The following is a 21,409-nucleotide window of genomic DNA, read 5'->3' on the forward strand; positions in this document are numbered from 1 at the left end:
GTCGAGGTATCACATTCACGTAACTTTTATCACAGTATATTGTTATAATTGTTCTATTTTGTTGTTCATTGTTAATCTCTTGTGTACATGCCAAGTAGCTTCAGTCATATCTGACTCTGTGACACTATGGACCATAGCTGATCAGGCTCCTCTGTCCATGGATTTCTCCAGGCATGAATACTGGAGTGGACTGCCATGCCCTCCTGTAGGGGATCTTCCTGACCCAGGGATCGAACTTGCATTTCTTATGTCTCCTGCACTGGTAGCCGGGTTCTCTACCACTAGTGCCACCTGGGAAGCCCTAACCTCTTACTGGGCCTAATTTATAAATTACACTTTATGCTATCCATAGTTTCAGGCATCCGCTGGGTGTCTTGGAGCAAATCCCCAGTGAATGTGGGGGTGAAGGGCTATTATCAAGTTATGTAGCACAGAGAGACTGTAGGAAATTCCATATTACTATTCATTACAATGAAGAAAGTTGTTGACTTTCTTGTTGTCTGCCCCGGGTCAGTGTGTCCAGCTGTGAGCCCCACACCCCTTGGTGAGCTGGCCATCTGGTTCTGAGTGACTCTAAGGTGACAGGGTGCCCAGCACCCAACCTGTTTCCCACTATGCACAGTCTGCAGCCCACAACCCACACGTGATGTGAGGTTTCTTTCACTTGCCACTTTAAATTCTGTTTTCATCTAGTGTTCCAAATATCATGGTTCAAATATCAAAAGGCCAAAGTTAGTCTCCCTGCACCCTTTTTCTCTAGCTGTCCACTTTCCCCCCCAAACAACTGCTGCTCCCAATGTCTTTGTCTCTTTCCAGTGATATTTTGTACAAACCCCGTATGTTTCTGTTCTTCCTTCCTCCTTCCCTTCCTTTACAAAAATGACCGCGTGTTCTTCTTCCTTTTGTTTTTTCACTTAACAGTATCTAACAGAGGACATTCTGGCTACAGTGAAATAATAACCTGCAAATCATCACATTTGATAAATATCTATCCCTTTCGTCTCCTTTTGTCATTTGTCATTTCACTTTCTTTTCTTTGCCTTGAAAATATTTTAAACTTTCCTGTAGTGAAATTTTTTTCATGGGCTCTGGTTTTGGGGTAGTATTCGAAAGGCCTCTCTCACTTTGAGATTATACAAAACTTTTCCCACAGTTGATCCTGGTACTTTTGCAGTTTCATTTTTAATCTTTAAATCATTGATTAATCATGATTTTTTATTTTGTTGTAAGATGTGCTGTAAGTATCCAACTTGACATTTTTTCTCCAGGTGACTATCCAGTTGTCCCTATTTCATTTATTAAATAATCCGTCTTGTCCTTGCCCATTTGAAGTAACTCCTTAATTCTGTTCCAAACTCTCAAATACATTTGAGTCTATCTCTGTTCATGTTTTGCAGTACCATGCTGTTTTAATTATTATTGCGGTATACTTTACTCTGTTTTAATAATTGGTAGGGCTGGTTTGACTTCCTTATTCTTTTTTACAAAAATGCATTTGCTGTTTTTGCTTATGAACTTTTGAATCAACTTGTCTAATTTAAAAAGAAATGCTATTCGTACTTTATTGTGTTAAATTTATGGACTAAATTAGGGGGAACTGGTATCTCCAGTTCAGTAGAGTATCTCCAGTCCAGTAGAGTTTTTCTATTCTATGGATGGTGTGCATTTCTCTTTCTTCTCATTTATAAGTAGATTGTGATTTCTGTATATTCTGTATATTTTGTATCTGGCTACCTTACTGAATTGCATATTGCTTGTAGTGGTTTTTCATATCACTGACCTAGGTTTTTCGCACATATAAATAATAACAGGAATGATGATAACATAATACCCTCCCCTCCTGCTTTAATAGTTTCATGTTCTCTCTGTAATTGCACTGGCAGATACTTCCAGGAAAATGGTAAATAACAGTGGTGATGTGGGCAGGCTTGTTTTGTGGCTGACTTTGATGGGAATGCTGCTAGCATCTCTCCCAGGGTTGGCTTTGGGTACATCCATGTTGAGGAAGGATCCATCTGTTCTTACTTAACATAGAATTTCTGTCAAAATGGATGTTGAGTGTTCTCATGTGCCTCCTGAGTTTTCTCTTGTACCCGGGCTGTGGGTCTACCAGGTGCCCTGCTGGCCCCAGACCTGCCCCTGCCTGGCAGCTCCTGGGGAAGCTGGTGCAGCAGTGAAGGGCTGTCTGGGGGCTCTCGTTTCTGGACTGGGATACTTTCCACTGCAAGGAGCAGAAAAACCCTCCTAATGAGCTTAAATCAAAGGAGATGTGTTATTCTCACAGATCGAGAAGCCCTGAGGTACGCAGCTCCTGGCTGAGCAATTCAGGGACTCAGCCAAGTCAGCAAGAATGTGGGCCCCTCCTTCCCCCACCCTCCTTGGCCTTTTGGTTGGCTTTGGGGGCTGGTCCCATGGTCACATGACCACCAAACGTCCCAGAGACAGACAAGCAGGTCACCCCCTCGAAAAGAGAAGACTTTTGGTGAGGTCCTTCTTAGAAGTCAGGAAGCTTTTCTCGGAATCTGAGACTTCCCTTGTGTCCCAGAGGCTGCATCCTCCAGTCAGCCTGTGAAGTAGAACTGCTTTCTGTTTCTTTAAAAATCTTCCTTAAAAAAAAAAAAAATTTAAAAAATAAAATAAAATAAAAATCTTCCTTAAGCACTCATTTTTTAATGGCTACATATGATTCCTTCTGGTTGCTGTACCCACTTTCCTAAGCCATCCCCCGACGTTGTTGCACTGGGTTCTGCTGTTGCCTCCTGTTGGGGCGTTTTGAGTTCCCAACACTCTGGGTGCTGCTGTGACCACTGCCTTTCTCCGGCGAGTTAGAATTTTACTTTTGGTTCCAGCTCATCAAGAGGTGCAGTGGAAAGCTCAGAGTCGGGGCCCAGAACCCCACAAATGACAGGGCTCAGGCCGTGGGGAGTCTGCAGGGGGTCCATTACATGCTGACTGCTTGGGGGTGGGGGCTCTAATTCTCTGCCCATGACTGGGGTGGGGGGTGGGGCACACTTGTTCAAGGTGTCAGCCATTTCCTTGCCTGCTCTGGCCCTAATGTGGAATATCTAGGGGCCTGGAGGAAGCCAGACACCCAGGGCACTCTGTTCAGGGTGTTCACTGTCTGGGATTTAAAAAAAGCCTTCTCAACCAGTGCAGACCCAGGAAGAGAGAGGCCAGTGTAGTTTTCATGTGCCCCAGGGTAGTGACATGGGGTGCAGTCTGTGCTGGAACAGGGGTCCCTGTTTGTCCCCCGTCTGTTTGAGCAAGCTTTCTCTCTTCTTCACAGGATCCTTCTCAGAAAACAGCACAGGGGCCCAGGTAGATATTACATGCATGGAGCTTTGTGCAGGCTGAGGACCTGCCCTGGGATTTGCATCCTTTTTCCTTCAGGTGCGATGTGGCAACCCCAGACTCCAGAGAGCCCTGAAGGAATCATGGGGACCTGAAGTCTCTGTTCCTCCCCTCCTAGAGGGTCTGCCCTCCAGTCTCCCAGCCAGCTCTCCTCCCCAGGGACAGTCAGTAACTTCTGGGGTGCCCACTGCATATCCCTGCTCTGCTGGGGATAGAGCAGGATGGGGAGGGAGGGTGAGCATTTGTGAGACCTGGGGGCCTGCTGTCACTGTGATAATAGAAACGCAGGGAGACTGAGTTCGCTTGACAGGAGCATCTGACAGGCAGATGCCAGACTACCCAGGCTTCATTCCTGTGTCACTAGCAGTCCTCTTCCATATCTGTTTTTGCTGGGTGGCTTCTTTCCCTACAAACTCAGAGGTGTCTTGTGGCACACATTTAGGCCCTGAGTCAAGCTTTCCCCTACTTTCTTCGAGCCCTGTGTCAGATGACTGCCCAACATTCTTTCTACTCTCCCCTCCCCACCTGCCCTTTCTCCCTTTTTCTCTCTGCATCTATGACAATAAAATAAGCTGCCGAGCAATGCAGAGGTGGGTATCAGCCTCCTCACACCCCCAACTGAGGGCTGGGGCAGTGGAGGGCACACAAGACACCAGTCACATAGATGACATCCTGTCGCTTTTTGCCCTGTTCTGTTCTAGTAAGATACTAGGTCCCGACCACATCCAAGGGGGGTGATTGTCCAAGCGTGTGAATACCAGGAAGCAGGGTTCAATGGGGGCCACCTTGGAGGCTGCCCAGCACAGCGATTGGAACCAGGAGGACAGACTGCAGCCAGACTGCCAGGGTTCAGATCCTTAACCTCCAAGGGCGCCTTGTGAATGGCCAACACTTTAGAAGACCAACTGGCAAGGGATTTCCCCTTGCTGACCAGTTGGGAAGCGCCACTCCAATTAGTTTTGTGACCTCAGCCAAATTGCTCAACCTCCCCCAGCCTCTGCTTTTGCATCTGGAAAATGGGTATCCTAATTGTACCACCTTCTAAAATTGTCCTGAGGATATGAAGCTGAGCTGTGCAAAGCTTTTAAAACAGTGCCTGGTATGTGATAAACACCCAATAAAACTTGAGTGTTCTATTAGGAGAGACTGCCTGTCACTTGCACAGAGCCCTCCATGTGTCCCTACAGTGACCAGCCAGTCACTGAACTCCCGCCCCTTTCCAGGCCTGGGGATTCTGGGAGGTCAAGGGAGGCAAGATCATTCATGAAATTTATATGCTTTTAGCAGAGACACAATCAACAAATATATAAATAAAGAAGCTAAGTTTCCTCTGTGCTACATTATACAGAGAAAAGAGTGGGAATGTCATTTGTCAGAAGGAGCAGTTGCTTGACAAAGATTCCCACCTGGGGGAGTTTTCGCTAACTGATGTTTAAGCTGACGTCTGAAGGTGAGAGGGGGGCCAGCCCTGCCAGAAACTAAGAACCTGAAACTGAGAGGTTCTCGTTGGGAGAGGATGAGCTTGAGAAAGGGGCCCAGGATGGCTGATGGCAGTGAAAGGGTGGGCAAGAGGGAGGAGGTGTGGCCAGGGGACCTGGAGGCCCAGGACCACATCGGAGATGCATTTTATTCCAGGAACAGTAGGCCTTCCTAGGAGTTTTAAGCCGATGTGCTTTGCTTTTATTGGTGGCTGTTCTTTGTTGAAGGGATGGGTGAATGGATGGATAGATAGGTAGACATATAGGAAAGGAGAGGTAGATGGATAGGAGAGGATGAAAGTGAAAGTTGCTCAGTCATGTCCAACTCTTTGCTACCCCATGGACTGTAGCCTGCCAAGCTTCTGTCCATGGGATTCTCCAGACAAGAATGCTGGAATGGGTAGCCATTCCCTTCTCCAGGGGATCTTCCCAACCCAGGGATCAAACCCAGGTCTCCTGCATTGCAGGAGATTCTTTAGCATCTGAGCCACCGGGAAGCCTTAGGAGAGGATATGTAGACATATAGGAGAGATGGGCAGATAAACAGGTGGCATCAACTCAAATGCAGCCTCTTGCCCTGTGCTCTCACCAGAGTTTCATGCCTGCTGCCTGTCCCAGCTCTTTAGGATGGTATCTGCAGAGCTGCTGGTCCAGACTCTTGACACTGTGCCCTGGAGGACTGAGTGATACAGGAGAGGCAGCCGGGCCTGGCAAGGAGCTGTCTCAGGCTCTGTGCCCCCAGGATCAGGGATAGAGCCTAAGGGGTGGCAACTAATTCATGGAAAAAAATCCAAAATTGCTAAATCCAAATCCTATTGTACATTTCCCGGCCGGGTGGCCCTGGACCACTGGGAACCCCAGCTGCCCTGTCATCACACAGGGAAGACAGAGGGTATGACAGCACTTAGGAAGCACGTGCAGGGTCCTGCCCAGCCCCTGGCCTCCTTGCCTCATTCAGTCCTCACCAGAATCTCCCAAGGTAGGTTTAGTCATTGGCCTCATTTTGCTGATGAAGAAATGGAAAAGCAGAACGGTTATGTGAACCAGTAAGCACTTATGTTTTCTCAGCCTTCTCCCATGTATTCACTTAATCTCTACCAACCAGGAGAGGAGGTTGGAGGCTCCACTTGGAGAGGAAGACCAGGAGGCACAAAACTGGTGGGCCTGGGGGTCCAGCCTATGCTCTCAGTCCCAGAATACGGGAAGGAGCATGCAGGGTGGCAGGCACTTGGGACCTGCCTAGGGGTTTCCACTGTAGGACACCCGGACAGGCCCTGACTCAGCACCAGTACCAACTGGAGGGCCCACCCCTGCAGGAACCCAGTTCCTCCTCGCCCCTCCCCACCTGGGACAGTCCTGGCTTTGAGGCACTGAGAAGTACAGAAGTTCCCCAGGAGAGACTAAAAGCGCCTGGTCCCCAGTTCTCGGGCAGAGCGCACAGGCAGTCAGGAGGTTGCGACCTGGTGCGGCCAGCACCCCGTACGCCTGGCATCTGTTCCTGGGCGAGCTTGGCTGCTGCCGTCCTGCTACCACAGCCCCGCCAGTTCTTGCACCATGCCTTTCTGCCCCACCAGGCATCTGAAGAGGAGCAGGCTGCTGCCTAGGGGTAAGTGTACAGCCGAGGCCAAGAGCCGGCTGCAGGACACCAGACTGGGGGGTGATTAACCCTTGAAGGGCAAGTGGCATTTGGTGGCTCCAAGTGAGAGGAGCAGGGTACAGATGAGACAACAGGGATACGCGGGAGGCTGGAACTGCTGCTCGAGTTTAGCCCGGTGCAGCCTGGCAGGGATAGGCAGGGAAGGCTACCCCTGGAGACGTTGCAGAAAAGCCTAGCTGGCAATGAAGCATTGCCCAGAGCTAGCTGCATGCACACACTCACGTGCGCGTGCACAAACAGACACACACACACACGCATATGAGTCTCAGGAAATTAGGATGGTGGGCTTTCCCACTCCCCTCTAGCCTCAGTCTAACCCACCTGAAAGCTGTCCAGCCTTCAGCCACCAGGCCTCATATGACAACTGAACCCTTGAAATGTACCTAGAGCAGGTGTGCTGTTAGTACAAGCTACACACAAGATTTTGAACACTTAGTACAAAAAGTACATAAACGTACTGTCTCAGCAGTTTCTGATTATGTGTTCTAATACTATTTTGGATCTGTTGGGATAAACAAAAATATATTGTTCAAAACAAGTTCTTTTTCTTTTTTAAATGTAGCTACTAAAACATTTGAAATTATACTTGTAGCTCACGTTGTATTTTTCCATTGGATTATGCTGCTTTGGACAGCTACATCCCCATGCTTGGCCTTCACCCCTGGGAATCCAGGTGTTGGAGCCTCCCCTGGGGTTCCTTGCTCCCCTGGGCAACTTGTAGAATGATGACGGGCCTGTGACACACCATACATTGCAGCTGCTGTCACCTTTAAATAGTGACTTCTTTTGATTTTTAAACATTTTCCATAAATCCTGGACTAATTCAGATATCATTTGATTAATTACATAAGAATGACAGCTTTTTGACCTGAATGTCATAGAAGGAGTTCCATGGGCTACAGTGGTTTACAAAATGGTTTTACAGATATCATTTACTCTTTTTGCATTTTATTGTGAAAATTCTTGTATAGCAGAATTGAAAGATAGGAGTTCTTGTCCTGGAACCACTGCCAGGACTTGCTGCATTTTGGAGTCACCTCCTTACCCCAAACCCCTTGTGCTGGTGGAAAGAGAAATTCAAACACAAAAGGAAGTTCTGAAATCCAGGATCCCAGAAGGGAGGAAAGCCCAACTGGAAACAAGAAGAGCTGGGCTGGATCCTGACAGGGTCATGTAGGGGCCAGTACCCTTATACAAGCCATAGGTTGAAGTAGTGAGCACAGAGTGGGGTCAGGGTTAGGAATCAGGCTGCGTGGAGTCATTGTTCACTGATTTTACAGCTTGGACATGTTTCTAGATATCCCTGGACTTCAGTTTCCTTTCCTTTAAAATAGGAATCATGACACCACTTTGCCATCAGCTTGTGAAGATCGTGCCTGCCTTAGAATGGGTGCTCTGTGTGTGCCTGTCACCTTGGTTCTTGCAGCTGCTATTATTCTTCCATTCTCTGCAGATTCCATGCAAGCCCTCCCCATGCCAGGGACGGCTCAGTGTGCTGGAGTTGTTTATAAAACAGACATATCAGGAGTGGGCTGAAAATAAAGTGTCAATAAGCATATCACATAAACACATAAAATATATGTATAATGGATTTCCATAAGTGCTATGGCAATGCGGGAGACTCAGGTTCAAAATGTGGGTCAGGAAGATACCCTGGAGAAGGGAAGGGCAACCCACTCCAGTATTCTTTCCTGGAGAATCCCATGGACAGAGGAGCCTGGTGAGCTATAGTCCATGGGGTCTCTAAGAGTTGGACATGACTGAATGAATGACTCTTATATGGAAAGTTTAAGGCTGGGAAGGGGCCCGGGTTGCAGTGGGTGATGTGGAATGCAGTAGGCGAGGTTTCATCGGGTAGTCAGGGAGGATCCCCCAGGAAGGTAATGCTTGAGGGGAGACCTGAAGATGCGGGAGCAAGTCATGGCAGTGTCTGGAAGAACGGCGTTCTGAGCAAGAGCAAAGGCAAAGGGCGAGCAGGCGCAAGGACCCTGGGCAGGGGAGTGTCTCGCTCTCTGGGAAATGGCAGACAGCAAAGCAGAGAACAGCTATGAGGCATGAGGGGTAATGGGCAAGAGATCGAGGCCCCTGGAAGATCACTGCAAGGACTTTGCTGAGGGGTGGACACTGCAGAGGTGTGTGAGCTGGTTCACTATGCTGCCATACTGAAAATAAGCCACTGGGAGCAAGGGAGGGAGCCTAAAGACCATACCAATAATCCAGAGGAGAAATGATGATGGCTTGGACCAGGTGGAACAGTGATAAGTGGCCAGATTTTGAAGGTCTTGAAGGAGGAGCCAATAGAATTTACTCATTGGTTTCCTTGGTGTGTATGCCCAGCAGTGGGATTGCTGGGTCGTATGGCAGTTCTATTTCCATTTTTTAAGGACTCTCCACACTGTTCTCCATAGTGGCTGTACTAGTTTGCATTCCCACCAACAGTGAAAGAGGGTTCCCTTTTCTCCTCACCAATCAGTTCTAATGAGGTGGATGAAACTGGAGCCTATTATACAGAGTGAAGAAAGTCAGAAAGGAAAACACCAATACAGAATATTAATGCCTATATATGGAATTTAGAAAGATGGTAACGATGACCCTATATACAAGACAGCAAAAGAGACTCAGATGTAAAGAACAGTCTTTTGGACTCTGTGGGAGAAGGCTAGGGTGGGATGATTTGAGAGAATAGCATTGAAACATGTATATTATCACCTGTGAAATAGACTGCCAGTCCAGGTTCGATGCATGAGACAGGGTGCTCAGGGCTGGTGCACTGGGATGACCCAGAGGGATGGGAAGGGGAGGCAGGTGGGAGGGGGGTTCAGGATGGGGAACACACATACACCTATGGCTGATTCATGTCAATGTATGGCAAAAACCAGTACAATATTGTAAAGTAATTAGCCTCCAATTAAAATTAATTAATTAATTTTTAACAAAGAATTTACTCATTGGAATGGCTATGAGACAGAGTGGAGCTGAGGATGTGTCTGGTTTCCACTTGGGTAACCAGAAGGTGGAATTGACCTCACCTGGGAAGGGGAGGGGTCCCAGATGTGGAGATGGAATTCATATTTGGGAGATGCCTGGAGACATCTCATTGGAGCTGTCTGGGGAGGGGCACAGAAGGATCTGGAGGGCAGGGAAAGAGTGAGTCTGGAAGTTGTCGGCTTAGGGATGGCAGTTAAAGCCCTGAGACTGGACGAGCTCATCAGGGGACAGTATGGGACAGGAAGGGGACAAGGGGAGGAACAGGTCAGGTGACTCCCAATTTTCTGCTCTGGGCACCTGGAGACCCAGCACTAAGACAGAAACACAGTAGGAAGCTGGTGTGATAGGTGAGACAGTTATGATTTTCAGACAAGCCATATTGTGCCTACAGCTGTAGGATCATAGTCATTTAGGCTCAGAGGAAGTCTAGATCTCATTGCTCTATATCAATGCTTCTCAACTGGGGGCAGCCTTGACCCCCAAGGAACATTTGAGAACAGGTGGAGACATTTTTGACTGTCAAACCTGGGGAGGAGGGAGAGGCTGCTACCAACATCCAGTGAGTAGAGGCCAGGGGTGCTCTATACACCCTACTATGCACAATCAATGGGGACCAGTTTGCTCTCCCACCTAAAACAATCCCCCCAAAAGGACAAATAATATGAAACAATGATTTTTAAGATACTTACTTTCAAAACATTAGGCAGTGAAGGACTGTTGACATCCACCCCCCGCAAGAGATGGGAAACAAAGGAAGTGAGCCCTACACCATGCAATAGCTTACTGCCCTGGGAAAGTTTTCAGGCTGTGATGCAGGAAGGGGAAACCCAGGTGGAACCCAGTGAGCTCCATGAGTTAGAGAGACAGCTGGGGAGACCAGAGCATCTCAAGTGTTCAGAATAGAGCACCAAGGAGGAAAGTGCTGCTCGGAGAGGAAACTCCCTTGGAGCTCATTGCCTCGTGCACAGGAGTGTGCGGAAAATCCCCGAGGCCAAGAGAGAAGCACTAGAAAGGGTTAGAGGCCACACTGAGCATTCTGATACAGCGCAGGGAATAGTGCCTCTTGCTGTCTGCCAGACCTCGTGACTCCTGGGGCATTGCATAGAATGCACAGAAGTGTTTTCTCTCCGCAGTGGGGGATAGTTTGCTCTATACTGAGAACTCTGGACCCACCAAATAAGTCTTAGAAACAAAATATATAGGAAGACATAGACAGAAAATCAGTAAGAATATGTAAAATATTTTTAAAAGTCAACAACTAGACCTAATTTATGAAACACTTTACCCAGCTACAGCAGAATCATTCTTCTCAGTGCACACAGAACGCTTAGCAAGATAGACCATATTCACGGGAATTCCCTGGCAGTCCAGTGGTTGGGACTTCATGCTTTCACTGCTGAGGACACTGGTTCAGTCCCTGGTCCAGGAACTAAGACCTGCAAGCCGTGTGGTACAGCCAAAAATATGTTCAAATCAGACAGTGTATCTTCTCTGAAAATAAGGGAATTAACTTAGAAATCAGTTAACAGAAAGATTTCTGGAAAATCCTCCCAAACTTGGAAATAACACATTTCTAAATAATGCATAGGTCAAAGAAGAAATCCAAAGGATAAGACATTTTGAGCTGAATAAAGATGAAAAAAACAATATACAAATTTTGTGCATGCCTCTAAAGCATACTTAGGGGGCAATTATAATACTAAATACTGTTAAGACACTAGAAAAATAAGACCAAATTAAACACAAAGTGAACAGATAAAGAGAAGCAATTAAGATCAGAGTGTAAATTAATGAGATACAACACAAGTTGGCAAACTACAACCTGCGGACTGGCTTCCCCTTTTTGAAATCAAATTTATACACAAATACACAGCCCTGCCCTTTCACTTACATGTTGTCTGTGGCTGCTTTTTAACTACAACAGCAGAGTACATAGTTTTGGCAGAGACCATATGGCCTGAAAACCTAAAATATTTACTCTAGCCCTTTCAAAGGTTGCTAACCAGAAAAACAAAGACATAAAGTCAGTAAAACAAAAATCTCTTTTTTGAGGTTAATAAAATCAGTAAGCGTCTAGAGGACTAACTAGGGGAAAAGAGAAGACACAAATTACCAATGATAGAAATGAGAGAGTCGACATCACTAGACTCTTCAAATACTAAAAACACAGTAAAGGAATATTCTGAACAACTTTATGTCAATGAATTCAACAACTTAGATGAAACAGACAAATTCCTTGAAAGACACAAACTACAAAGCTCCCTCAAAAGAAATAGGTGTCTATATTAGAGAAAGTTAATTTGCTATTAAAAACCTTCCCACAATGAATTCTACCAAATATTAAAAACAATGGCAACTCTACACAGACTCTTCCAAAAATATTGAAAAAGGGAATACTTACCAGCTTATTCTGTGAAACCAGTATTACCCTGATACCAAAATAAGACATAAAAGAAAACGGCCTACCAATATCCTTTGTGAATACAGATGAAAAATTCTCCACAATATTTTAGTAAATTGAACCCAGCAATAATAAAAAGGACAACACATCATGACCAGTTGGGATTTCAGGAATGCAAAAGTAGTTTAACATTTGAAAATCTATGAGCATAATTCATTGTAATAACAAACTAAAAACATAAAATGCGGTTTTTCAAAAGCTAGAGAAAAAAACATTTGACAAAACCCCAACATCCATTTCTGTTAAAAACAAAAACAAAAAAACTCTCCAGCAAACTGGAAATAGAAGTTCCTCAACCTGAGAAAGGACATCAGTAAGAAACTTGCAGCAGATAAACTTAATGGTGAAAAGTTGAATGCTTTTCCTATCAGATCAAGAATAAGATAAGATGTCCACTCTTAACCACTTCTATTCAACATGGTATAAGGCTCTAGTCAGCACAATTAGGCAAGAAACAGGAATACAAAGCACCCAGACTGGAAGGGATGAAGTGAAACTGTCTTTATTTGCAGGTGATGTGATCACCTGTGTAAGTGCCCAAGTCAGTGTGGAAGGATAGTCTGTTCACCAAATGGTGCTGGAACGACTGGACATCCATGTATAAGAGGATGAATTCCAAGCTTTATCTTGCACCATCTACAAAACTAACTCATACGCTAAACATAAACCCTAAAACATGAAACTTCCGGAAGAAAATCTAGGAGAAAACTTTTACAACCTTGGGTTAAGCAAAATTTTCTTAGATACACAACCAGAAAAAATTGATAAGTTGAGCTTTATCCAAATTAAACACTTCCGCTCTTGCAAACACACTGTTAATAGAATGAAAAGAGAAGGCACAGACTGGGAGAGATATTTACGTAGCATATATCTGATAAAGAGCTTTCACCCAGAAGATGTAAAGAACTCTCAAAACTCAATAATGAAACATGAACGACCGATTTTTAAAATGGGTAGGGACTTCCCTGGTGGTTCAGTGGCTAAAGACTCTGAGCTCCTATTGTAGGGTGCCTGGGTTTGATCCCTGTTCAGAGAACTAGATCCTGCAGGCCGCAGCTAGGACCCGCCTCAGCCAAATAAATAAAAATAAATATTTTAAAAGTGGATAAAAGATTTCAACAGATATTTCACCAAATAAGACACATGGATGGCAATTAAGTACATAAAAAGATACTCAGGATCAATAGTCATTTGGAAAATGCAAATTCAAACATGATACTCTGCCCCTACACACCCATTATAATGACTAGAAGTAAAGAGACCAGCTGCAGCAAGTGTTGGTGAGGAAGTGGAGAAACTGGAACCCTCATATATTGCTGGTGGCAGCATAGAGTAGTGCAATCACTTTGGAGAACAGGTTATGGCAATTTCTTAAAAAGTTAAATATGCTATATAGAAATACACATAGATAAATGCACACACATGAAAAATACTTGAAAAGTTAAACCCACAGGCTGAGAGCACCAGGAGAGCAGGACCCTAGGCCGAGGTGCAACTGGACGTGAGAGAATCTGTCAACCTGCGGGAAGGGCAGAGCCAGGTTTTGAGCTTGTTTGACATGGGTCACCGTCTTTAGAAAAAAAGAAGTGAAAAAATGAGAAATTCCAGTTATATACAAACCTGAGTATTCATTTAGGACAAACAAGTAACCACAACATATTCTTGGAGTCGTCGATCTCCAGGTCCTTTTCTTCTGAGTTATTTTGGGATGTTTCTCCAGAAAAGCAAACATAGAAAACCTTCCCGTCCCCACACGCAGCCAGCCCTGCCTCATAGTGCATGTGGTGTTGACTCCTAAGGATGCAGAGCCAGCCCCTTCTCGGTGGTGGTGCCCTTGCCCTGTGAATGACCACACAGCTGCCCCAGCCATGCCTCCAGTCTTTGTTTTCCATTGGCCTCACTGTCTCTTGGGCTCCAGGCTCTGCTGTCTCTGCTTCAAGCTTCCTTCCTCTCTGCCTCTGCATTGCTGCCTGGGCTGAAAGGAGTCGGACTCCTGTGTGTGTCCTGAAGAGCTCAGAAGGCATCCTAGGACCCTGGCTCACCGCTCTTCTGAGCTTTAGGCTCCATGGGCCCCATCAGCACGCTTTCCTTTTACCCTGCCTCCAGGCCTCATGTGTATCGTCTCAGCAAGGATGCATCTCATCCCATGCTTCAGCCCTCAGAGCAGCCTCCTCGGTTTCCCCAGTCCTCAGCTGCCTTGCTCTGGGCGCTGTCAGCCTGACCCCAGAGGGCTGCCTCATTGATGGAGAAACGACAGGACCATGGGCTGGATCAGAGCCCAGTGCCCGGGACTTTGAATCCCAGGCTCTGCCATGTATTCAGTCGCTCGGTTGTGTCCGACTCTTTGTGACCCCATGGACTGCAGCACGCCAGGCTTCCCTGTCCATCACTGACTCCCAGAGCCTACTCAAACTCATGTCCATTGAGTCGGTGATGCCAACCAACCATCTCATCTTCTTTTGTCCCCTTCTCCTCCTGCCCCCATTCCCTCCCAGCATCAGGGTCTTTTCCAATGAGTCAACTCTTCCCATGATGTGGCCAGAGTATTGGAGTTTCAGCTTCAACATCAGTCCTTCCAATGAACACCCAGGACTGATCTCCTTTAGGATGGACTGGTTGGGCCATGTATTAGCTGTGTGAATTGAGAGAAGTCCCATAGTCACTCTGTGCTTCAGTTTCCCTGCCTGTCAAATGAAAATAGTAACAGTACCTCACTCAGGGTCATTGTGAAGATTAAAGAATCCTAGAAGGACAGATGTGTGTCAGCTTTGTTCATCAGGAGAGTCATATATTCTCTGGTTCACTACTCCTGTCTGGTCTCCATCACTGGGCTGAGGGTTCCAGAAGGAATGGCCTGGGTCTCACAGCTCTCCTTTCATCCCACTCCTTTGGGAACAGAGATGTCTGGGACTCATCCCATCAGCAGGTAAACCCACTTAGGGTCTGAGGTTCTAGGACCTTAGCAAGTAACAGTGAGTTATATGCTATGGGACGGGCCATAAAGATAAGATTATTCTTGAAAATCCCTTAAATTGCCTGTATATAGACCTCAGTTCAGTATAAATTGTTTTAGGTATATCTCCAAAATTAATTCACTTGCACATGAAAACTCAAGGACCTCTGGAGCTACTGTAGAAAAAGTCAATTCATCAAAAACGTCTGGGCATTCCTATCTTTCTGCCTTTGGATAATAATCCAGTATCTAGCTGTGAGTGGGGACAGATGGAGAATTCTGGAGTATTTGTTTCATCCTGGTTTAATATCGTCTCAGTAACTTAAAAAAAAATTTTTTTTTTGTTTGCACTGCATGGCTTGCAGGATGTTATTTCTCTTAATGGGAATTGAACCCAGAGTCCCGTCAGTGGAAATGCAAAATTCTAACCACTGGACCGCCAGAGAATTCCCTCTGTAACTTTAATACATGTGAAGAATCAGGCCTTGTTTTCAGGGATGGGAGAGCAGGCTGTGATGTCACAGCCCATGTTAAAAGCACTTAGTGACATTTAGCTGGGTTTAAAGATGTGTAAAGTTGATTTAACAAAATACGTACTGAAGCTCCTCTGGTGTCTGAGCTTCTCTGAGCTGCTGTCAAATCTGCATGCTTTTTTCTAATAGTACCCCAGGATGATTTTAATAATAGGGAAAAATAACCAAGAAGGCTAAGGGAGAAACCCAAGAGGGCCCCAAAGACAGATGTGCGAGGTATGAAGATGTGCAAATATAGAACCAGAAAGCACAGCTGCTGCTGAATGGTTTTTGGAGAGACGGCCGTCTCACACCCCAGGGAATGAAAGCCACCTGGTGTTGGGCCGGAGAGAGCCCTGTGGGGGAGGCACCCCATGTCTGCCCGGGTGCCTGCAGTAAGCCTGTTCTCTCTGTCTTGCAGGTGGTGCCGGGGAGCGGGAGAAGGTGCCGGCCAACCCCGAGGCGCTCCTGCTCATGGCCAGCTCCCAGCGGGACATGGAAGACTGGGTGCAGGCCATCCGCCGGGTCATCTGGGCCCCGTTTGGCCGAGGTACTGCCCGTAGCGCGCATGCTCACCCTCTAGAACCCTTGCCTTCAGGTAATCACGCCCCTCCTCCCCACACTGAGCCTGCAAGATCCCTCTGTCTCAGGACTTGCTGGCTGAGTCCCATGCTTCCTGCGGCAGCAGACAGACAGGCAGTGTTGTCCTTTTCTGCTGCCGGTCCTCAGGACCCTTGGTGGACCAAGCAGGTCCTAGCAGGGGAGACTTGGGCCACTTTTCAAAAACGTGCCCTCTTCTGACCTGAAAGTCCTGTGGTTTGTGTGTGCTTCCCTCTGTGTCCAGATCCTTGCTGAGTGTTGGGTGTGTCTGAGGCCAGAAGTAGGCACTCAGGGTCATTTTGGATGGTGAGGTACCAAGTCCTTCCCTCTGCTGCGACTTGTGGCCCCTTCATGGCCTACATAGCCCTGGACCTGACCTGAAAAAGAAAGTTGCCATTTACTTACCTGCTCCTTTATTCTACACTTTTATTGGGTTCCTGCCGTGTATGGAGTGGTATTCCAGGTACTAAGAATTAAACCAGAGGATGCCTCTACCCTCCCCTCCCCCTTCCCTTGTCCTGGGAGAGAGAGATGATAGGCAAGTAAAGGTGACTCATGATGTCCCCTGGGGAGAAATGAAGGGAGCCAAGTAGAGCCACACGGAAGGACAGACTTTATAAAGTCAACTTAGTAATGTCACCGGGAAAGCCAAGGATATGGAAAAGAGATGCAGGCAGAGGGACCAGTGAGTGCAAAGGGTTGGGAAAGGGCCGTGGAAACACAAGGACTCTCAGGAAGATCAGAGGGTCTGAAAGAGTGAGGATGGGAAGATGGAGGACCTAAAGCCTTGGGGATATAGTGGGGATTTCAGATTTCCTTCTAAATTGATGGAACACCAGGGAGAGCTCTGAACAGGAGACAGACACTATTTGACTTATTAGAGCCCTCTGGCTGCTGTGTGAAGGGTGGGCCATAGAAGGACAAGGCTGAGACTCTCATCTGACAAGGATGCGGGGCCTGGGCATGAGTGGGAATGGAGGAGACATGGAGAACGGTCAGCTGAGACTTATCCTAAAGATGGGGCTGCAGGGTGTGCTGAAGGTCTGGACATGGGGCACAGAAAGCAATGGTGATGCCCAGCTGCGCAGGTGCTGTTCTCTGTAGGTTGGTGTCCCTGTGCAGTCATCATGGAAAGGGCTTCTAGAAGGATCACCATGTCGGCTGGGCTGGGGCCACCAACTTGCCACTGAGTATGGAGACAGGACCAGCCATGTCCTAACCACACGAGCCATGAACATCCTCTCTCTCCATGTTGCATAGTGTTTGATTGATGCACCATCCAGGCCGGGGCAGAAGCTCACCTTTGGGGGCTTCCTAAGTGGCCCCACCCTGTTAGCCATGGCCTCTCTGCCCCCTGGTGATCATGGCGCCTTTGACCCACAGCCCCAGTTTAATGGCCTGGGAATACTTAAGCCCATCAAGGAACTTCTGCAGCCTCTACAGGCTCCTTTATGTGCAAGGTATTTGAAAGTGACCCAGTGGAGGAGAATAGAATCCAGAGAAGACGCCTATGCAGCTGGACTTTCAGGTGGCACCTTTGAACACTAGGGAAAGGAAAACATTGCCATGATCTTGGCTAGCAAGAGGCTCTTTGACTGAGTTACAGAAAGCACCACGTGTTTAGCAGCAATGCAATGGAAAAATAAATGATTCATTCTTACAACAGAAAACTCTACAGCAGTGAGAATGAATGAACTACAGTTCCACCCAACAATATGCATGAACCCTAAAAACATACTGTGAGACTAGGACAGGAATTCCATTTATATAAAGTCATACTGTGAGACTAGGGCAGCAATTCCATTTATATAAAGTCAAAGATAGGGCAGAAAGATGGAACTTCCCTGGCGATCCAGAGCTTCCATGCAGGTTCAATCCCTGCTTGGGGAACTAAGATCCCACATGCCTTGGGGCATAATAAAAATAAAAATTTTTAGAAAATAGGGCAGAGGGAAACTATACTGCTGCTGCTACTGCTAAGTCACTTCAGTCGTGTCCAACTCTGTGCGACCCCATAGACGGCAGCCTACCAGGCTTCCCCGTCCCTGGGATTCTCCAGGCAAGAATACTGGAGTGGGCTGCCATTTCCTTCTCCAATGCATGAAAGTGAAAAATGAAAGTGAAAAATGAAAGTGAAGTCACTCAGTCGTGTCTGACTCTTAGCGACCCCATGGACTGCAGCCCACCAGGCTCCTCCGTCCATGGGATTTTCCAGGCAAGAGTACTGGAGTGGGGTGCCATTGCCTTCTCCCGAAACTATACTATTTATGGCCAAATAATTAGGCAGCAAAAAATATAAAGTCAAACAAAGAGATGAATGCTGTCAAGTCAGGATAGCAGGCCTAGTTGCAAGGGTATGCATTTTTAATACTATGCATATCTGTGAATATGTGCTTTAAATACTTTTTGAATGTCTGCATATTTCACTATATTAAAAAATCAAAAACTAAATAGAACCAAGAAAGGAAAGAAACTAAAGGTCAAAGAGGCTAAATAATTTGCCCAAGATGACAGAGTTAGTCATCTGGAACTGAGAAACAGGCAGTTGTTCTGACCTCTGAAGCTGTGCTCCGTCCCAGCCCATCAGGACACTGTCACATCACACATGGTCTACCTGTACTCAGGGTGTGTTGACTCCCTGGACACATGTGCTTGTCTGTCTGTCTCTGTGCTTGCCGAATGGGGACCGTTTGCAGAATCCCACATAGAATCCAGATTTGCCCTCCCCCAGCCTTCTTCCCCTAGCATTTACAGATTTCTCAGGCAGTGCACTGTGTGTTGAAGAACTCACAAGAATTTAAACAGGAACCGCCATCAAAGGCGCTTATCTCCTTTCGACCAGAAGTATAGAGGAAATGCAGAAATCCCAGGGGTTAGTGGTGACAGACATGTCCAGGCAAGTGTGGGCTCTCGAAGGGGGGGCTTCATCCGCCTCTGCAGGTTTCCTGGCAAAGCTGTTATTAGCCTGGGTCCCCCTGCAAAGGAGGCTTAGGGGATCAGCCCTTCTTTCACTGTTTAATAACGGAGCCTGTGAACCCTTTCAAGTATGTTTGTTCTGGCAGAAAGCGACCACCTCTGACAGGCACAAATGGGCAACATGCCTACTGCAGGCAGGGGAGAGCCTGGCTGCCCCAAAAAGAAAATGGGGCTGGCCAGTGGGTCAGGGGAGCTGGTTACTGCTGATGGCCTGCCCAGGAGTGGCCCTGATAGAGTGCCTTTGTCTGGGCATTCATTCATTCAACCAGCCAGTCATTCATTGGGGGATGTGTTCTAGGGGCTGGAATCACAGCAATGAGTAGGACAGACAAGGTCCCTGCCCTTGTGGAGCACACATTCTAGGAAAGAAAACAGACAGCAAGCAAGTTGGGATGGGGAGGGCAAGTGGGAGGGATGGAGGGTTCAGTGTATAGTGACATTTGACTAAAGGAGATGAAAGGGTGATTACACATATATCTGGGCAGAGAGTTTTGAAAGTAGAGACAGGGCTGTCCAAGTTGGAAGAGCAGTAAGGAAGCCAGCATGACTAGAGCAATCTGTGAAGGGAGTGAGAGGAGGTAGAGGCTGGTAAATCAGGAGGGCCTTGTCACCGTGATGACTCTGGCAAGGTGGTACCATTGGCAGGTCTTGAACAGAGCAGTGGCCGAGTCTGACTCAGGTTCCAACAGGGTCCCTCTGGCGGCTGTGTTGAGAATGATGAAAGAAGCAAAGACAGAAACAGGGAGGCCAGTTAGGAAGGAGCTCATTATACAATCAGGCAGGTGAGAGATGATGGTGGCTTGGCTCCAGATGGCACTGGTGATGAGGAATAATAGATTTCTTGATATATTTTAAAGGTAGAGCCAATAGTACTTCCCTCACTGGAAAGGGTGAAAGGTGTAAGAGAATGAGAGAAGTCAAAGGTAATTCTAAGGTGTTTTGACCTAAGCCAACTGGAAGGATGGATTAGTCATTCACTGAGACAAGAGAGAAGAGAGAAGTGCAGTTGTTTGGAAGGAAAATGGAGAGTTCACTTTGGACTTTAGTCTGGGGTCCCTGTTAGAGGCTCAAGTTTAGGTATCAAGTAGGCAGTCTGACAGTTAGGGCTAGAGATCAGAAGGGAGGACTGGGCTGGAAAGGGGATTTGGGAGCCGTTGACACACAGATGGGGTTTTGAAGCCATGAGTCTGGATGAGACATCACGAAGCTAGTGAAGAGACAGCAGAGGACCCGGGCTGAGCCCTGAGCTGCCCTCAAGTAGGAGGACAGGAAGAGAGGAGGGGCCAGCAGCGGGGCTAAGGAGAGCCGGGAGTGACTGTGGTTCCTGAACTGAGTGAAGAGACCACCTAAGGAAGACGTGTCTATGAACTGCTGGTAGATCGACCAGGAGAGAACAGGTGGAGAGCACAGTTCACTGGTGACTTGGACAAGAGTGGTTTTGGTGGAGTCCTGGGGGTAAAGCCAGATGATAGTGGGCATGAGAAAGGATGAGAGGAGGGGAACTGAAGTGTGAGCATAGCCAACTCTTTCAAGAAGTTTGCTGTAAAGGGAAACAGAGAAATGGGACAGTAGCTGGAGTGGGGAGTCAGGTAAAGAGAGAGTTTTATTTTTTTAAGTTGGGAGACAAAGTAGCAATGATGGTGCAAGTGAGGGAGAGAAGAATTGCTGGAGTACCAATATCTTGTGGATACAGATGGAAAATTTCTCAACAAAATACAAAAGTAATTGAAACCAGCATTTTATAAAAGGATTACACATGATGAACAAATGAGATTTATCATAGGAATGAAAGAGTGGTTTAATATCTGAAAATTAATTAATGTGATGCATCAGTAGAATAAAGAACAAAAACCACATGATCATCTCAATCAACTCAAAAAAGGCATTAGATAAAATCCAGCACCATTTTATGATCAGTTCATTTCAGTCACTCAGTCGTGTCCGACTCTTTGCGACCCCATGAATCGCAGCACGCCAGGCCTCCCTGTGCATCACCAACTCCCAGAGTTTACTCAAACTCATGTCCATTGAGTCAGTGATGCCATCCAGCCATCTCATCTTCTTTTGTCCCCTTCTCCTCCTGCCCCCAATCCCTCCCAGCATCAGGGTCTTTTCCAATGAGTCAACTCTTCCCATGATGTGGCCAAAGTATTGGAGTTTCAGCTTCAGCATCAGTCCTTCCAATGAACACCCAGGACTTATCTCCTTGCAGTCCAAGGGACTCTCAAGAGTCTTCTCCAACATCACAGTTCAAAAGCATCAATTCTTTTGCGCTCAGCTTTCTTTACAGTCCAACTCTCACATCCATACATGACCACTGGAAAAACCATAGCCTTGACTAGATGGACCTGTGTTGGCAAAGTAATGTCTCTGCTTTTTAATATGCTATCTAGATTGGTCATAACTTTCCTTCCAAGGAGTAAGCATCTTTTA

At 46.7% G+C, this 21,409-nt stretch overlaps 1 protein-coding gene across 9 annotated transcripts in view; it reads left to right on the plus strand.

Moving 5' to 3' along the window:
- The window catches only part of ARHGAP22 (Rho GTPase activating protein 22), a 176,947-nt gene that overhangs the window by 124,508 nt on the left and 31,030 nt on the right, over positions 1 to 21,409 (plus strand). For 6 of the 9 annotated variants that reach the window (XM_043476357.1, XM_043476356.1, XM_043476359.1 and 3 more), the window contains one exon: positions 15,822 to 15,998. In XM_043476357.1, the coding sequence (XP_043332292.1) occupies positions 15,822 to 15,998 (177 nt within the window). The remainder of the gene's footprint in view (positions 1 to 15,821; positions 15,999 to 21,409) is intronic. The other 3 variants (XM_043476358.1, XM_043476361.1, XM_043476362.1) reach the window with 1 other exon arrangement.

The sequence above is a fragment of the Cervus canadensis genome, chromosome 8 (assembly GCF_019320065.1).
Source record: "Cervus canadensis isolate Bull #8, Minnesota chromosome 8, ASM1932006v1, whole genome shotgun sequence".
NCBI classification, from domain to species: Eukaryota; Metazoa; Chordata; class Mammalia; order Artiodactyla; family Cervidae; genus Cervus; species Cervus canadensis.